The sequence below is a fragment of the Stegodyphus dumicola genome, chromosome 10 (genome assembly GCF_044657685.1).
Source record: "Stegodyphus dumicola isolate Sdum_Otavi_A_Nest chromosome 10, ASM4465768v1".
Taxonomy (NCBI): domain Eukaryota; kingdom Metazoa; phylum Arthropoda; class Arachnida; order Araneae; family Eresidae; genus Stegodyphus; species Stegodyphus dumicola.
Window position 1 is genome coordinate 8,489,588 of NC_140777.1, and position 19,312 is coordinate 8,508,899.

The window sequence follows — 19,312 nt, forward strand, 5'->3', positions numbered from 1 at the left end:
AATAGATCAATGTGTACATGGACAAAGCTAAGGCAATAAACAATGCCTAGTTTGTGCAAATCTCCAGTATTCTTTTAAGTGAAAATAGAGCAATATGTACATGGATACCAGGTTTGTGCAATTCTTCGACTTCTTATTTAGCGACCATCTTAAAATTATGCCTTCCTGGCACCGATCTTAGCATTTAAAAGAAATCGAAAAAAAAAAAAAAAAAAAAAAAAAAAAAAAACAAGGGACACACAATTGTTAACTTCTACCCAGTTTTTGAATATATATGTACTATATTTGAGTTTCTTACCTGCATCGAAATACCACAATACTGATTCATTTTTTCAAATGTCATCTTAGGTACTTTACACACATTGCACTGCTCTACTTGGTATGTCCAGGATTTGAAAGAATTTTATCTTACAAGACCTCATTTCCCTTTATCAGTATTATGTGATAACCGTATACCACTTTTAGAATGTTATACACTCGAGACATTTGATACTGCAGCTGGATAGTTATACTGAGAATATTTCCTGATAATAGATTTCATTAGATAAAAGATATGTAAAAAAAATGGAACTGTCTAATTTGACTGCAGGTCTTTAATATTTTAACACAGTAAAGAAATCATCTAATATATTATTTCATTACAGGTTCAAGAAAGGCATCTCTATCATTAATTCAATAGCTTTCATTGATAAACTCTGAAATGTCTTTAGCACAAAGAAGATACAAGTTACAATACACATATGGGATGAAGCATTTCGCCCTGCTCCAGAATTGCATCTCAGAAGTATGTCAAATTGGTAACGATCATATCATCACAACAGTGCATTTTGCTAGGTAACAGACGTAACACTGAATATGAGTGATACAAAAATCTGTGAAAAGTGATATCTAGGGTCAAAAATTCAAATTTCCGAAAAGGTGGAAGAAACACAAAACACTTCATGGCAGATCCTGAACAAAACAACAATCCCAGCTTTTTCAATCAAGGTCGGTATAAGCAGTTTTAGAGTCTTTAAGGTAGGATAGATAAGCAAATGTAGCTTCAAGTCAGCATTAGTTAAAAATGCAATTGAGATAAAACTTGCATAAATGTAGTTTTTTGCTTTTTTTAAAAAATAACTAGATTATGATTTATTTATATCAAATGACAATTCAAAAACTTCTCTACAGCATCAGCAGCACCCAGTTTACTTTTAAATCTAAAACTCTGCCACTAAATGGCTCTTTTATTACCAAGAATTTTCCCATCAATTAATTATGACAACATACTAATTTAACATCTCCTCAAAAGACTGAAGGCTTCTCTTCTGCTTAAATCAACGCATATTTTTTCGAATTATTCTGCTGTCCAAATGAATTCTTCTATACATAACAGATTTCAGTCTTCTGTCCATACGCATATCTTAAAAATCCTTTAATAAAAATCAATTTATCCATATTTTATACACAAGTCTTCTCTCTCGAGTAAATACGTATATGAGTGTTTAAACTACTCTTCTGATTAAATGACTTCTTACATACTTCACACACATGAGGTTTCTCTCCTATGTGACTAAGCATGTGCTTCTTTAAATCACCCTTTTGTTTAAATGACTTCGTGCATACTTCACACACATTAGGTTTCTCGCCTGTATGAATACGTGCATGAGTGTTTAAATTACACTTCAGACTAAACGACTTTTTACATACTTCACACACATGAGGCTTTTCTCCTGTGTGAATACGCATATGGCGGCTTAAATAAGTCTTCTGACAAAAGGACTTCTTACATACTTCACATACATGACGTTTCTCTTCTGTATGAATAAGTGCATGAGCGTTTAACTTGCTCTTCAGACTGAATGACCTCTTACATACTTCACACACATGAGGTTTCTCTCCTGTGTGAATAAGCATATGGGTGTTTAAAGTAGACTTCAGACTAAATGACTTCATACATACTTGACACACATGAGGTTTCTCTCCTGTATGAATAAGCATATGGCAGTTTAAAACACTCTTCTGATTAAATGAGTTCTTGCATAACTCACACACATGAGGTTTCTCTCCTGTGTGAATAAGCATATGGCTGTTTAAAGTAGACTTCTGACTAAAGGATTTCTTACATACTTCACACACATGAGGTTTCTCTCCTGTGTGACTAAGCATATGTTTGTTTAATTGATCCTTCCGCTTAAATGACTTCTTACATACTTCACACACATGAGGTTTCTCTCCTGTGTGAATAAGCATATGCCTGCTTAGATGAGACTTCAGACTAAATGACTTCTTACATACTTCACACACATGAGGTTTCTCTCCTCTGTGAATAAGCATATGGCTGCTTAATGTAGACTTCTGACTAAAAAATTTCTTACATACTTCACACACATGAGGTTTCTCTCCTTTGTGAGTACGCATATGCTTGTTTAAAACCTCTTTCTGTTTAAATGACTTCTTACATACTTCACAAACATGAGGTTTCTCTCCTGTATGAATAAGCATATGGCAGTTTAAAGCTCTCTTGTGATTAAATGAATTCTTGCATAACTCACACACATGAGGTTTCTCTCCTGTGTGAATAAGCATATGGCTGTTTAAAGTAGAGTTTTGACTAAAGGACTTCTTACATACTTCACACACATGAGGTTTCTCTCCTCTGTGAATAAGCATATGGCTGCTTAATGTAGACTTCTGACTAAAAAATTTCTTACATACTTCACACACATGAGGTTTCTCTCCTTTGTGAGTACGCATATGCTTGTTTAAAACCTCTTTCTGTTTAAATGACTTCTTACATACTTCACAAACATGAGGTTTCTCTCCTGTATGAATAAGCATATGGCAGTTTAAAGCTCTCTTGTGATTAAATGAGTTCTTGCATAACTCACACACATGAGGTTTCTCTCCTGTGTGAATAAGCATATGGCTGTTTAAAGTAGAGTTTTGACTAAAGGACTTCTTACATACTTCACACATATGAGGTTTCTCCCCTGTGTGAAAAAGCATATGCTTGTTTAAATCAACCTTTTTTTTAAATGACTTCTTACATGAAGTTTCTCCCTCGTGTGAGTAAGCATATGTATGTTTAAATTACCCTTCTAGTGAAATATCCTCTTACATATTTCACATATATAAGGTTTCTCTCCTGCGTGAGTAAGCACATACATGTTTAAACCGATCTTTTTACTTAATGATTTCTTAAATACTTCACATAGATGAGGTTCTTCTCCTGTGAGAATAAGCAGATGATTGTCTGAATTAGTCTTTTAACTAAATGTCTACATACCTCACATCTAAGAGCTTTCTCTCCAATGGGAATTAGCATATGCACCTTTAAAGTGCTTTTTCGACTACATGACATGCTACAAATTTCATACATATGAGGTTTTTGTTCAGTATGGATATGTATGTGCTGTTTTAAATATTACCTCTTGAACATTATTTGTTACCTTGTTACAAACCCTGAACCTAGAACATCCTCCTCCTAAAGTATGCAATTTCTGCACTTTCCTGATAACTGTATCTGACATTCTTAATATAACTTGCTACGCATCTCGTGATTAATTTCACCCTCTGAAGGAATGTAAAACTGGCTGCTAAACAGAAATTTCGGTAAAAGTAGTTTCAAGTTGGTTTATTCTAGCATTTAATGTCTCATGTAAACAGGCTTTTTTCTTTTTTTGTAAAAGGATCAACACAAATTATTCATGTGACGTATCAGCTGCTTGCTATTAGGACACCTTAAGAATGCCTTGATTTCCAATAATGTTTAATTGAAAATTAATTTCTTATAGTTCACAAAAATTACACTTCTTGCCCGATCACATATACATGTTTAAACAGGAATTTGTAAAACTGGGTCACATATGGTATGCTATGCTACCTGAAACTTCTGTACAGTAGCTACCCAATGATTTATAACTTGAAGAAGTTGCATGTCACGTTAGAAATTTAGTAACAACTCTTAAAGCTTACACGGAAAAAAGTAATCCGCTTTCAAGATTTGAATACTAAGCAGTATGAATCACACTTCAGCATGAAGTAAACTTTAATTAAAGAGTCACATTATAGTTTTAAAGCAGCCGCTACTAACATTAAAAAAAAACTATAACTGCGGTAATTATTCAAATAATAAAATCAGTTTCAACGAAAACAAACCTTATTACCACGTAAGACAATTGGGAATTCGTTGTTGACAGGTTATCTTCACGAGAAAAAAGGGGGGAAAATTGGGAGGAGTTACGAGATTCTCTGGGTTGCATGAAGATCTACTAATAACTTTCTCGCCAAGTAATTTGGCGTCATCGGCTCATTCTCATTTCGGGAACTGTGGTTGAAGAGTGGTCTGTTTTTGATCCGTAAGTATGCTAAAATTCTACTATAAATTTTTAATACCTTGTTTTCCAAATTTACACATTTTGCTTGATTAATTTGAAGTTGTTTGTTTTTAGATGTGCGCAAGGTTATTCGTCAAATTACCAAGGTTTCTATTTCTCTGGTAAGTGTTTGCTTTATATCTTATATTTATTATTAAATATGAAAAGTAATTTTTGCATGCGTATATTTTTTCATGCTCATTTTCTGTTTTATGTGCTGGTAGATTTCTGGCCGATTACCGTGTTTTTAGATAAATGCGCCATTTTCATTAAGTCGCGTAGAGGTTACTGTTTCCATTTTTTTTTTTTAAGTAACCACGAAAATTCTAACACATGTAAAAGCTTTACTAGTAAACTTTTGATTGAGGATATTTCAGGTAAATGTGCCATTTTTACTGAATTTGTGTAGAAGTTGCTCTTCGTTATGCCTTTTTTGAGCCAATATGTTAATTAGTTGTGTTCTTTTAATGTGTTGTTTTGCAGATTAATGCAGTTTATTTGACAGATGTGTAGTGCTGTTCGTTGAAAAATGCATTAGAACCAATGATGGTAAGATCTTGGCCTAGCAAATTGGTAAAATATTACCTGCTCTTAATTACTGAATCATATTGTAGGATAAAATCTGCTGTTTATGTATGAAAATTTGTACTTTATCTCTGATTATGTGGTATATGCCCAAAATTTCATTATTAATGATCAATTCATTAAAATTACTATTTTTAATTGTCTACTTTGTTTTGTGTTGCTGCTGCTCATTCTGCATTTTTTTTTTTTTTTTTTTTTGAGTAGATATAAAAATTAATTCTTGTTTTTTATTTTTTTTTCCCTCAATGTCTCTTTTTATTGTGCTGGTAAATTTTTGAGAAAATTTCAAGTAAATGTACCGTTTTTACTTAGTTTGTGTAAAAATTGTTCTTCTTTATGTCTCTTTTGAATAAATATGTCAATTCTTGTTTGTATTAGTTAATATCTTGTTTTGCATATTAACACAGTTTATTTGACAGATTGAGATGCGATTTGTTGAGAATATTCATTAAAACTAATGCGGGTAAGTTCTTGGCCTAACAGATTGGTAAAAGATTTTCTGATCTTAATTACTGAATTTTTTATTATATTCTAGGATAAAATTCTGCCTTTTACGTGTGAAAATTTTTATTTTATCTGATTATGTGCCAAATTTAATGATTCAAGAAAAATTCAATTTCTGTGTGTAGCTAGTTCGTTGTTGCTGTTCGTCATGCAGTTCTTTTGAATATGTATCAGTTTGAAAATTTATTCTTACATGTGTATTTTTCTCATCCATTTTTGCTGTGCACTTTTCCTGTGAATATTATTTTTATTTAGTCTATATAGAATTTGCTCTTTCTACCTTTTTTGAATAAGTATGATAATTAGTTCTTGTTTGTGTTATTTTAATGCCCAACAATTCACTTTCGAATGTTTGTTAATTATAGAAGCTAATTTTACTTTTTGCTTGCAGTTTTTAACTCTGTACCTTTTATCCAGACGTAAATAACATCTGCCTTTTCATTTCTAAACTTAAAATATCGCAGTCGGGAAAAGGTTTCAATATGAAAGGTAGTGGCTTTTCTAATTGCAAGAATTTCTCTTCAGAATTATAATTAACATAGGCTGTGCATTCTCTGCTAAGTATTTCATTTCTTGAAAAGTCTGGTGGACCTTTTAAATCGCAATTTTAATCTTTAATTTTTTGGATATAATTAAGAACGAATTCATTTGGAAGCAATTTAAAAAATAAAGGCATTAAAACATTTCTGTATAAATCAGTATGGTACTTTTCTGTTTCGCCGGCGCAAATCTCGCCAAGCGCACTTTATTGGCGACAACATAATACATAATACACATAAAAATTGTCAAAAAATGTTGGTTCTAAGAGTTTTTTTTTTATTTTAAAGGCATGAACATTTTAATATCGTTTAAAGTTTTGTAAAAAGACAATAAATTTTTTAAAAAACATTAATTTAAGAATTTACTATGCTTTCATGGTACAACATCCTGATTCGCAGGTTCGTATCACGTGAACCCAAGTGATCTCATTTCACGTAATTCTTTGCTCAAACTACGCTACAAAAATCTAATTCTCTCAATGATTCAGTAATTATCTACAATAATTTCAAGTTACATTTTAATATGGAATACAAGTTTAAATGCAAGTATTATTTCGGTTCGTACGAAGCTTACTTAAGAATTATGTAAAACCCAGTACTTTACTTCGCTAGTGCATTCTCATTAGAATTGATGAATTTAACCCTTGATTTTATCTTTTCTATATTTTCGCCTTCGCTGAGCTGTGTGATTGCATCCTAATTAACTTAAATACCGCGAATGGCATTAGGGCATAAAATTGAACTTTCTGGTAAAAATTCTATGTAATTGTATGCCAGTATTGAAAGAAACAGTGGCGTAGCTAGGGTGGGGCAAGAGGGGCATCTGTCCCCGGGCGCAGCATCCAGGGGACGCCAAATTAATGCTACGAAATTTTTTAATGAATGTTTTGCATTCTTGACACATAGAAAAGGGCGTAAATTCTTCAGTTGTCCGCGGGCGCTGGAATCCTAGCTACGCCACTGGAAAGAAACAATCAATCTGATAAAAAAAATGGCTGCGATATGTTTTGAAGATGAGCGTAAAAGGTTACCAGCGGAGATATTCCGTTTGGCATCTGTTGTACCATTTTTGGCGAAGCATCTTTACTTTCTCCCAAAAGTCCTGCTATTTTTCAGATTTCAAGTTTGACTTTGTGCCTTGTTTTGCAGGTTAACATGCTTTATTTGATTGCATAGAAGTTAACTTTTCGTAAAAAGGCCTTTATTATAATATCATTATTGGTAAATTCAAGGCTTAAACTGATTGGTGAAATGTTTGACCTTAACTACTGAATTCTGCTAATTATATGGGATATGTCCATAATTTAAATTTTTTCCTAGTAAATCGATCAATTGAAACAAAATGTGAAATGAATTTATTAAAGAGTATGTCATTTGCTGTATTCATAAATTTCCAGCCATGTGTATCATTTAATAATTATTTGTTTTTAGTATAAAAAAAAAGTAGTAGCAGATGGTCCTACCAATTTGAATAAATATGGAATTTAGTTTTTAATAGTTTTATTTATTTAATGTAATTTATTATATTAAAGTATAAAGGCTATGCTCGTGGATTTTCTAGTAAAGGCAAGTTTCCAATAAATAGCAGTTTTTATTTGAGTATGGTGGTTGAGCTATTTATCCAGCATTTTTTTAGTATGAAGACTAATACTAAAAAAATTTGAGCATTTCTTTCAAGTAAAAATCAATGTGTTGTAGCTGTGCCAGTATCATTCTGCATAATGACAAAAGTTCATTAAATATGTTAGTGACATTTAAGTGTTGCTTTTGATTATCATGCAATACTGAAACTAAATTCAGAATTTCATTATTGACAAAAAAAAAATTTTTTTTTTTAATTCTGGGTATGAATGTCTGAGCATGTGTGTAAATTTTAAGTCATTCTGGATTTTCTTTCATTTGATTAATTCGTTAAACTTGCTGTTATTTGTAAAAAATTTTCCTATTGAACTTTACCTTTCTTTCGTTTTAGTGGCACAGGTGATAATAGATTTTTAACACCCAAAATGAAAATTTCCAAGTGTGGCTATAGAGAGTATGCTCAAGTTCATAAAATAACTTAGTTTTTCTTTATCATCACCTTTCTGTTCGAGAAGCTTTTCTGCAGCATACAGTGACCATCCCTTTTCTATTATAAGAATACAGTCAAAAGTCTTTAATCTGGACGTCCATAATCTGAAATGATCTGGACCTCAAAGCTACAAACTTTCTGCGCATGCGCATATGCGTTTACGTATGCGTGTTTAATGTATAACGGACGGTATAAGCTAAGCTAAAATTATCTAATTATCTATTTCAGTTAATGTTGCAGATTGCATTGTTCCTTAATCTTCTATATGGATCCAGCTTATTATTTTTTGTGGACTGTTAGAGCAATTTTATAAAAGTAAGCTTGAACTTTAGATTATGTCAAAAAGAATTTCTGATTCTGGAGCTGCCGAAGAATCTACAAAGTGAAAGCATGTTTTGATGTCCATCAAACAAAAAGTGGAATTGCTGCAAAAAAATGTATAAAGGCATATCCTTTGTTTCTTCATTCCAAAATCTGTTTATCAATTTTACATCTCTCTGTGGGGGGGGAGGAACATCACGGCGCACAATGAACTGGAAGTTGATCTGTCAGCACTATCCTTATATTCAGGGCAGATGTTTTTATTTTATTTGGCTTATAATTCCTTACTAAATGTAGTATTTCATCTCAATGTACTCAGTTTTTGATTATGATTTAATCAAATTTCTCGTCATTATATTACGGATACACATCAAATAGTTTTCTGATTGCAATTTTCTAATTTCGATTATGCGTAATGTATTCTTTACGCATGCGCTTTGAAAGAAATGTTTAATAAAGTAAACAAATAAATAATTTTTTATTGTATAATTTAATACCCTTTAGATCATAATTGCTTTTTTTTTCATAAATTAAATTTTCATATTTTTAATTTTATGTTTTCTTCATGCCATCTTACCAGATTTAAATTGATGATCTGTAATCCGGAATCGCCCGACGAGTCCGGATTAAAGACTTTTGAGTGTAGTAATTTTAGAAATTTATCTGAATGTCTCCTGTGGACTTTCATTTAATAGATAACTAAAGCCAGTATGGAAATTAGGACATTTTGATATTGAAGAATAATTCATTGCTCCCTACTCTCCTTTTTTTAATTTTTAGTCTTAACAAAGGAAAATGTTTCTCAGAAATAAATGGAATGTATTTAATTAATTAAACTTAAATTAGGCAAATTCCATTCCCTCACTCTCTAATGATTTTCAGAATTTTTAAATTCGTTTTCATTTGGTCAGAGTTGTCTTAATCTGTAGTCATTTCTAAATTTTTATATGAAGATTTAAAAAATGGAATTAGCCAAATAATATAAGAATTAAATGTTAATATATTTTACAACAGAATTGAATTTCAAATAGTTCAAAAATCTAGTCCATGTAAATTTGAACTGAATTTTAATTTGATTTTTCTATTAATTCATTACATTTATTTAGGCGCCTAGAATGTGAACATGGTAAATAAAATGGCAAGTACCCATTCCTCAGTATATTTTGGTGGGGAAAAACTTCTGAAATTTATGTCCAGTTTGTAGTACTATTATTCAGTTAACTTCATATTTGTTTAGGAATTTCACAGGGTGGGTGATCTTCTGTGCAAGATACTGAGAAAATTTTGATATTCTTTATGCTAAGAATAATTTCAAGAATTAATAAATTTCAGTTTTTTTTTTATATGATAGACTGATTATTCAAAGTAATATACACCAAGGTCACCTTGGATGATCAAGAGCTTGTATCATACATGCATATTAACTGTTATAGGATAGCTATGGACTTTGGTCCTTCAAATTGTTTTATTAATATATATACAGTATTCAAAGAACTACAAAAGGGTGGAATGTAGTAAATAAAACATTTTTGCTTCTGATAGAAGTGTACAACTGACTGAAAAATGTAACAGCCATCATTTGAGAGATCTTTCTTAAGTATAGTACATACTTTTAAAAAATGAAACTGTATATATGAATTTTTGAAATAATGTAACATATTAAAAGAAGATAAATTATGTATTGAAATTAATTATGCATTCAGTATTCCAATAAATTTTCCATTTTATACATTCTTAAATCAATATAAGAATTATCAGTATTTTTAAAATCATTAGTGTATGTGTTTTAGGAAAACTTTGGTTTAAATTCAGGCTTAGATACTAAGAGTTCTGTTTTATGAAGCATAAGTATCTAATATTTGTTTTGCAATTAAGTTGAACTCAAATCATTAAATGTGAATGACATAATAGAAAAAAAAATCAGAGTTATTTTAATGACTGTAATGATGATATGTTATCTCTTATCACAGGAAAATACTTGATATTTTATTTCAAGAAAAAAAAAACCAGCTGGGATGTTCTGTGGAGCAAGGTTTTTAAATTTTTAAATCCTGTTCCTAGAGCAGACTTGCTAGTTCTTGGTTGTAGGTAAAGTTCAAATGGTATTTTAAGAACCTGAGGTTTAAAAAAAGGGGGGAATAAATAAAGGTTTATTTTTTATAGAAAAATTCATTTATATTTCAGTAGTAGTTATTATATTTTGTGGCTATTCATTGAAAGAAATGTAAGCTTTTAAATATTAAGCTTTTTTTTCGTAAATTTTGATACGGATTAGATCATAATTGCTCTTTATTCCATAAATTACGGTTTCATATTTTTAATTGTATATTTTCTGCATGCCATCATACCAGATTTAAACTGATGATCTATAATCCGGAATCGGCAAAGTCCCGACAAGTCCGGATTACGGACTTTATACTGTATAACAGACTTATAAAGGGCCCCATATCTCAAATAGCTTAGGACCTTATTAAGTCTAAATATGGTTCTGCATACTGTTAAGCACGAAGTTGGAAGCAAAATGGTTTGTATATTTCTCGCTGCTTCTGGAATGGGAAATTTACCTTTGTAGGGTTATTTTTATTTTAAACAGCTTTCCTGTATTTTTTTTTGTTTTGTTTTGTTTTGTTTTGTTTCTCACCTACAACTCCCTAACAAAATGAATTTTCAAAATCCCGTTTTATATAAACGAGGTGGAACCAGTATTTAATAAGAAGTCTCGGGGAAAAATAATGACCACATCAATTTTTTTTTCTTCTACGGAAGTTACTTCTGCGGAAGAGCTTAGTAATGCATGTCTTCCTTTCTGGCCATATCATTGCTTAAGCTAAATCTTACTACGTTCAGCCGTATTGTTATGTGGCTGTTAGTATTTGCCAGTGAGGTTTAATTAAGGGCCAACTCTGTTAGTTATTTCTGTACAGCTTTTTCTAGTTTTTTAGTTAGTTAGCATTAGTTTCTTATTTTCTATCTTAAGTTAAAGCCCAAGTGGAGACTTCATGTAAGCCCAGGATTGGCCAACTATAAATGGTCTCGAGTTAAATAAAAGGATATTTAAACCCTACTTTTGACTTGTCGCTTTAGACTTTTAGAAGTCAATGAATAGTTGCTACACAATTCTCAAGTATTCTAGATACCAAAGGCAGCCAATTTTACTAGAATCTTGTATCATTTATAGTGGAAAATTATATAGATCAGTATATAACTATTAGGAAAATTTGAAAGCATCTGCAAGAAAATTGGAATGCAAAATACATTCATGTTTTATCAGGATAATGATTCTAAACATGCAGCCCTAAATGTTCACATGTGGTTTTCATACAACTGTCCGGAAGTTATCACAACTTCTTCCTTCATTTAGTCTTCAGACTTAAATCAAATTGAACATGTATGAATGGAACAACAGTTACTCAAAAAATATAGATAAATGCATGTGAAAAGTGTAACTTTAGCTAAAAGATATCTAACCATTATGAGTATTGAATGTCCCGTTATTTTATTAATTAATTTTTTTTATTGACTCTTTCTTCAAAGTATTCGAATACTTATATGAGTTCATTTTGAAAACATTTTGAATATCTTTTTTAACCAAAAACAATTAGACTATTTTTTTTTTTTTTTCAAAATAATGAACAATATTACATGTGAAAGAAAAGTCATTCTACTGATTATTATTAACTGATATTTGGAAATAAAATCAAAGAATGCAAGTGTTACAAAATTAATTTCATAGGTTTTATAATTTCATGAGTTAAAACTGATATTTTAAATTTAAAAATACAAAAACATGAATATTTGTCTTATTCAAAACATGTTTGTAAGTGCAAGTATATATCTCTAAATGGCTGGCAGTTACATAAGGCATAAGAACTTTTAAAGACATACGATATGTTAGACTTCATATCTTAAAATAATTTACATTAATGTCATAGTAGAAAGACAATTTGACTGCACTATATGTGAATTCTTTATGGTAATTAAAGAAAATTACACCACATGTGCTCTTTCCCACCTTATTTTGCAAATAAATTGAGCAGAACGTAATTTTTTTTTGGCCATATGATACCTTCGGCTCTATCTAGTAATGCTGAAGTGGCACTTGTAGTAGTTCATTCAGGAGAGGGAAAATCTCGTAGAAGATTGAAGGGGGAAAATTGATCGCAATCAGGCATACTGGTGGTCCTGGTACGTACGATGAGACAACAGTTCAGTGATTTTTAACACAAGTTGATTTTTATGTTATAATGTAACCTGCTTGTAAACAAGATTTTTCTGGAGCACAAAATAAATATAACAGCACAGAAGGGCTATTAAGTCCCAGAAGTATGTTTTTCATTCAATCTTAGCCATTTGGTTAGGTGAACGGATCAACAGATTATCATGGAGAGAGAGGAGGCCTTTCAGAAGGACCGAGGAATGGTGTTTAAATCATAATATAGAATTACGTCCATCTAATCTTATGCTTATTATGCAAAAACTAGAGGAAGAATATTACTCACTTAGAGATGTTCCCAATCAGTCCGAGGAATAATTAGCTTATCTTAATGATCTCAAAAATCAAATCGCAGCACTAAGCCAGTACGTTATTGAACTCAAACTGAGGATGGACCCACTAATTACTCCCAGCTACTATGGAAACTAATATTCTATATATATAATCTACCGAATATAAAATCTACCGAATCTACTAACGCTAAAATTAAGCGTAAGAAAAACATAACGGATAAAGAAGGTTTTACTACACCTCGCATAACACATAAACGCACTCTTTCAAACGCAGAGGTTAATGAGCCAGCACAGAAAAACAAATTCCAGGAATTAAATCTCGAAGACAATATCGATTCTACTAACGAGCAGGGTGATTTTATCCCCCTCCCACTGTCCTAGCAGACTTTGCAGGCGACTGGGACAAATTAAAAGATGCTATTGAAGAAAAGTTACAAATCAAAAAATTCCGCGGAAATTTATCTGGTGGAACTCTTACCATCAGAGTTTACGACTCTGAATATTACAGAATGCTCACTGATTTTTTAGATAAACTTGAACTTCCCTACCATACTTTTAAAATGAACATCGAGAAACTGCCAAAGACTGCTGATATTGAATGTATCAAATCTGAAATAAAAGAAATGGAAATACCCATCCAAAAAAACCGTTAAATCACTCATGTTATTGAGAGGAAAATTATCCATTTACCTGTATACTTAGCTGAATGCACCCGCAATAAAGAAGGTAAAGCTATATATGACATAAAGAAATTAAGAGGACTCGACGTGTTCGTGGAAACCTTACAAATCTCGCCCTGGCCCCATGCAATGCCATAAGTGCCAGCGGTATGGGCATACACAGGATCGCCGCAAATACAAAGCATGCTGTTTAAAATGTGCAAAACCTCACGAGACCTATACTTACTTCCAAACAAAAAATGATAAAGATAAACCTCCAGTCTGTGCTCTCTGCGGAGCAGATCACATTTCTTCTTTTAAAGGTTGCCCTGAGCACCCATTTAATATACGGAAACAGATTGAAGAAATTAAAGCCAAAATAGAAGCGACAAAGAATCAATTCCATTACGACAATAACGAATTCCAGGCGCTCAATCCGAAGGAGATCCCTAAACGTAGTCCTGCCTGGCAACAATCATCCAGAGATGAAAACCGACCGAGAGGATCAAAAACTAGCCAATTAGGATTTTATGAGAGGTTAAAGTTACAAATTAAAGATTTCTTCTAAAAATTTAAAAATGCTAAAGGAATATTTGAAAAATTAGAGGTCGGCATGGCCGTTTTTGATTATCTGTCAAATATTGATTATGAATTTTAAGCCGATTCATAATATTCCTAATCTTATTTTAGCTACCAAAAGCTTTATAAAAATTAATTTCTTCAATGCTAACGGTATCCGTAAGCAACAACCTCAGCTCATCTCTTTTACAGGTCCTTAAGGGATGGATAAACATGTAGTGGTAAAGGCCTTTGGGTTGAACACCACTTAACGAATGATGATCTCCGACCTCCAAAAACATGACACTGATGTCATGTTAGTCAATGAAACACATCTTCGAGCTTGTGACAGATTCAGAATTCATGGCTATCAGAGAGGATAGACCCCACAACAGAGGAGGCGAAAATGCTATCATAATTAAAAGCCATAATAAAGCCTCTAAATTATCAAAAAACGTAAAGCCAAGGCTTTGATAATATCTCAAATGAAGGGCTACAGGCACTGCCTAACAGATGTATAGTACTTATCACCAATATTTTCAACGCATGCATTCGTCACTGTTATTTTCCCTCTCAGTGGAAGCATTCGATAATTATTAACATCTTGAAACCTGGAAAAGACCTTAAATATGCCAAAAATTATAGACCCATCAGCCTGGTACCGGCTCTCTGCAAAATTTTTGAACATGTCATCAGTACAAAACTTACCAAATTGGCATTGATAGGAACCAATTTGGTTTCCGAAAGGGACACTGTACTACTCATCAGATACTCCACCCGGTAGAATTTATCGCCCAAGAATTTAGAAAAAAGAATGGTGTAGCAGCATGCTTTCTCGATTTTGAGAAGGCATTTGACCGAGCCTGGCATGCTTGGCTTACTCCACAAATTGTCAAATTTCCTTCTGCCTAATAGCTTCATTAAACTTACCTACTCTTATCTCTACTGTCGCACGTTTTAAGTAACGATGTGGAGAAATTCTCTCATCAAAAAAGAGATTTTCCGAGGCGTCCCTCAAGGGTCTGTTTTAGGACCGAAATATTTTAATATTTTTATAAATGATATGCCTTTCCCACTACACTCAAGTATTTATAAATATGCGGACAATACAGTTATCTTAACCAGCTCTAGAAATCCACAAAATGGTCTTGACAAACTCCAAATGCAAGCTAATCTAATCAACAAATACTGTGAAATTTGGAAAATTAAACTTAACGCAGATAAATGTTGGGTTGTTTTATATCGCAGATACAGAAAAAATTTTCCAGTTAATTCCAATATTAAAATAGATAATTCACCTGTTCCAGTAGCAAGCTCATATAAATACCTAGGAGTGTACGTCGACAAAGCTTTAAATTTCAAGGACCATATCCAGTATACCATCAATAAAGCTAATGCAGCATTTATGTCTCTTTACTCCCTGCTTGGAAGGAAATCTAAATTAAATCTGAATACTAAGAGAAATCTTTATATCACTCTCATCAGACCAATTCTACTCTATGCAGTTCCTGCATGGGCAACTGCCGGATAAACTGAACGCTAAAAAAAAACGTCTTACCTAATAAGATTCTCCGTAGCATAACAAATGCCCATTGGTTTGTGCGGAACGCGCAAATCCATAAGAATTTAAATATTCTCCCGATTATGATCAAATACTAACTACAGCACACAACTTCTTTGAAAAACTGAAAAACTCACAATACCTAGCCATTAAAGAACCCACAGATAAAAGACCGCGAACTATACATCATAATGCATTATGGTGGTAGTGTACAGTGTATATCTTTTATTTCTACTTATTTTACGTATCTTATTACTCTTTATTAATCAAGATCAGTTTACGTTATGCACAAAGCTTATGGACTTTGATTGCAACTTATATTTCTTACTTATTATTTTCATTTAACCAAGAATTTATTTAGTACTGTGTAGTGTTTTAAAGCAAAGACTTTGCTTTCAGAGAAAATTTTAGTTCGCGGTCTTATGACTCCTTCACTCACTATTGACTAAAAAAGTATTTCTTAAAAATACATAACCTAAAAAGGTATTTCTAAAAATAAAGAGAAAAACGAATAGCAGAGCAAAAAAACGATGCTTTTATTGGAATTACAAACTACAGCAATTTTTGAACGACAGTATCGCGAAGCACGATCTCCTGATCACGACAACACTCACTGTTGCCAGAACTTATCTAAACTATATATTATATTATTATTATTTTTATTAACATACCTTAATACTTCCCCTTGTAAAAAAAATAATAATAATAAATTAAAAGAAAAGAGTCACAAAAGTCCCATCTTGTCACAAAGAATTAACAGTCTCGGTTTAAATAAAGGTTTAGTCATTATGTCAGCAACTTGCGCCTCTGTAGGTACCTGCTGCACAATGATTTCCTTTTCTAGAACTTTCTCTCGTATGAAAAAGTGCTTGATATCAATGTGTTTTGTGCGTCGATGAAACTCCGGGTTTTGTGACAGTCTCACTGCAGCGGCGTTGTCTACTTGAATTACTGGAGTTTCACGTAACTTGGTTACATCACTAAATAGTCGCTTTAACCAAATTACTTCTCTAGAACATTCACTAGTTGCAATTACTTCTGCTTCAGTCGTCGAAGTTGCAACAACTGTTTGCCTTTGGCTAATCCATGATATAGCTCCACCACTATATAATATCACTACTCCACTCGTTGATTTTCCTGTTTCTTGACAGCCTCCAAAATCTGCATCACTATAGCATTCTAGAATTCCTGGTTTGTATTTATTCTTGTATGTAACACCTTTAGTTAGAGAACCTGCTATGTATCTGAATACACGTTTCACTTTTTTCCAATCATCTTTCGAAGGATTTTCTAGGTAACGTGATAGAATGCCAACACAGTAAGCTAAATCTGGTCTTGTGCCTAACATAAGATACATTAAAGCTCCTACAGCTTCTCTATAAGGAAAAATTTCTCTGTTTGATTTATCTTCCTTTTTCTTTTCAGTTAGACCTTCCTTCAGGATAGGAGTTGACACTGGCTTGCAATCTTCCATCCCAAATTTTTGAAGAATTTTTCTTGCATAAGCTTGCTGACTAATTTTAATACTTCCATCTTCAAGATGTTTAATTTCAAGTCCAAGAAAGTATACTGCTGGTTTAGTTGTGATTCTGAATCTCGACTTCAATTCTCTGAGAAATTTTTCAGATTCTTGTAGATCTGTTGATGCTACTAAACCATCATCTACATATATACATACGATTAGCTTCTTGCCGTTATTGTTTCTTATATAAGCATGGATCAGCTTCACATGTCTTGAAGCCCAGCTGTGACACAAAATCTCCAAAATATTTATTCCAGCAGCGTGATGATTGTTTAAGTCCATACAAACTGCGTTTCAACTTACAGACTTTCTTCGAACCGTCACTATATCCTTCTGGTTGCTGCATGTATATAGATTCTTCAAGTTTTCCATATAAAAATGCTGAACCGACATCAAACTGAGAAAGATGCATTTTCTCATTGGCTGCGATGCTCAAAACTGAACGAATAGTTCCTAACTTTGTTACTGGACTAAACGTTTGATCATAATCAACTCCAAAACGTTGAGTACATCCTTTGGCAACAAGTCTAGCCTTGAATTTATCAATAGATCCATCAGGATTTCTTTTGATCTTATAAACCCACTTGCATGGTATAGCTTTAGCATCTTTTGGTAATTTTTCTAAACTCCATGTTTCATTCTCTATCAATGATTTCATCTCTGAATCCATAGCTTCTTTCCAATTAACACTTTGCTTACAGTTGATCGCTTCTTCATAAGATTCAGGTTCTTCAGAATCAATAATAAAAGCTTCACTTATCATTATATAATCTTCAAAACGCTTTGGCTTTCTCAAGTCAGCTCTATCTCTTAGGAATCTTGACTGTGCATTATTTTGCAAATTAATATCTTCACATTCTTTTCTTTCAGAATGTTCTTCTGATATATTTCCAGATATTTCTTTGTTGTACTCTTTTTCTGAATTATCTTCTTCACAAAGAAACTTTTCTGACTTATCTTTTTCTGAATTTTGTTGATGTTCAGAGCCAGAAATTAGGCTATCTTGATCTTGAATAGGTAACTGCACCCTTTCTTCACAATCTGTGAGCTTTTCGTTAAATATAACATCCCGTGAACAGATCACACTATTGGTTTCTTTGATCCATAATCGGTATCTTTCGTCTCCATCATAACCAATTAAATAAGCTTTTGTAGCCTTATTATCCATTTTCCTTCTTCTTTGTTTAGGAATATGGGCATAGCACACAGATCCTACTATACGAATATGCTTAATTCGAGGTTTCTTTTTAAACCATAGCTCATAAGGACTCATGCCTTCCACTGATGATTTGCCAGTTCTGTTTAGTACATATATGGCAGTGTTGACTAGTTCAGCCCACATTGCTGCAGGAAAATGAGCTTCAGAATTTGAGTACTTAAATGTTCTTGCCATTTCGATTATTGTACGTATCTCTCTTTCACTAGAGCCATTTTGTTCAGGAGAATAAGGTGCTGTTAGTCTTTGAGTTATACCTTCAGAATGCAAAATAGCACGCACTTTGTCATTGTCAAACTCGCCTCTATTATCGCTGAGAAATTCTTTGACTGGATGTCCTAAAATTTTAGCGTGTGCAAGCATGTGTTGTAACATATTTACAACAGCAGATTTTTCCTTGATAAAATACCCATAACGAAACTTTGTGTAGCTATCTTTAAACACAACTAAGTATCTTTTCTTCTGGAAAGATTCATCAAAAGGTCCACAGACATCAGCTGAAATTAATTCACCAGGCTTGCTGGCTGGCTTTCTTATGCCAAATGGTAAACGGTGTGCTTTGCCAAAAATGCATGGTTCACACAATTTTCTTTCAAATGGGATTTTAATTCCTAATTCTTTCTCAAGCATGTTCTTAATGTGACGTTTATCTTGATGTCCCCATCTCTGATGATATAACTCTAACAAGGAATTGTCTGCTTCAGCAGCATGCACTTCTATAATTTTATCAGGCATAATAGGTTCGATAGCTGCCTTGTATAAAGTACCATATACTTTGCGAGTTCCAAAAAGCACTACTTGACCATTAACCTTTAACCAGCATTCTGTAACTGTTGAAATAAATTTACTATTCGGATTTCTATCTTGAGCAGCAAGTAAAGAAAATAAATTTCTGTTTATCTCAGGGACATA

The 19,312-nt window shown here is 32.6% G+C and overlaps 1 protein-coding gene across 1 annotated transcript in view; it reads right to left on the minus strand.

Annotated features, from left to right (window-relative positions):
- LOC146994884 (uncharacterized) overlaps positions 1 to 18,775 on the minus strand; it is a 47,639-nt gene extending 28,864 nt beyond the window's left edge. The window contains exons 1-2 of the mRNA XM_085826086.1: positions 18,406 to 18,775; positions 1,473 to 2,972 (exon numbers count right to left, since the gene is read on the minus strand). Coding sequence (XP_085682212.1) covers positions 1,473 to 2,972; positions 18,406 to 18,775 — 1,870 coding nt within the window. The remainder of the gene's footprint in view (positions 1 to 1,472; positions 2,973 to 18,405) is intronic.
- Between the last annotated feature and the right edge of the window lie 537 nt (positions 18,776 to 19,312).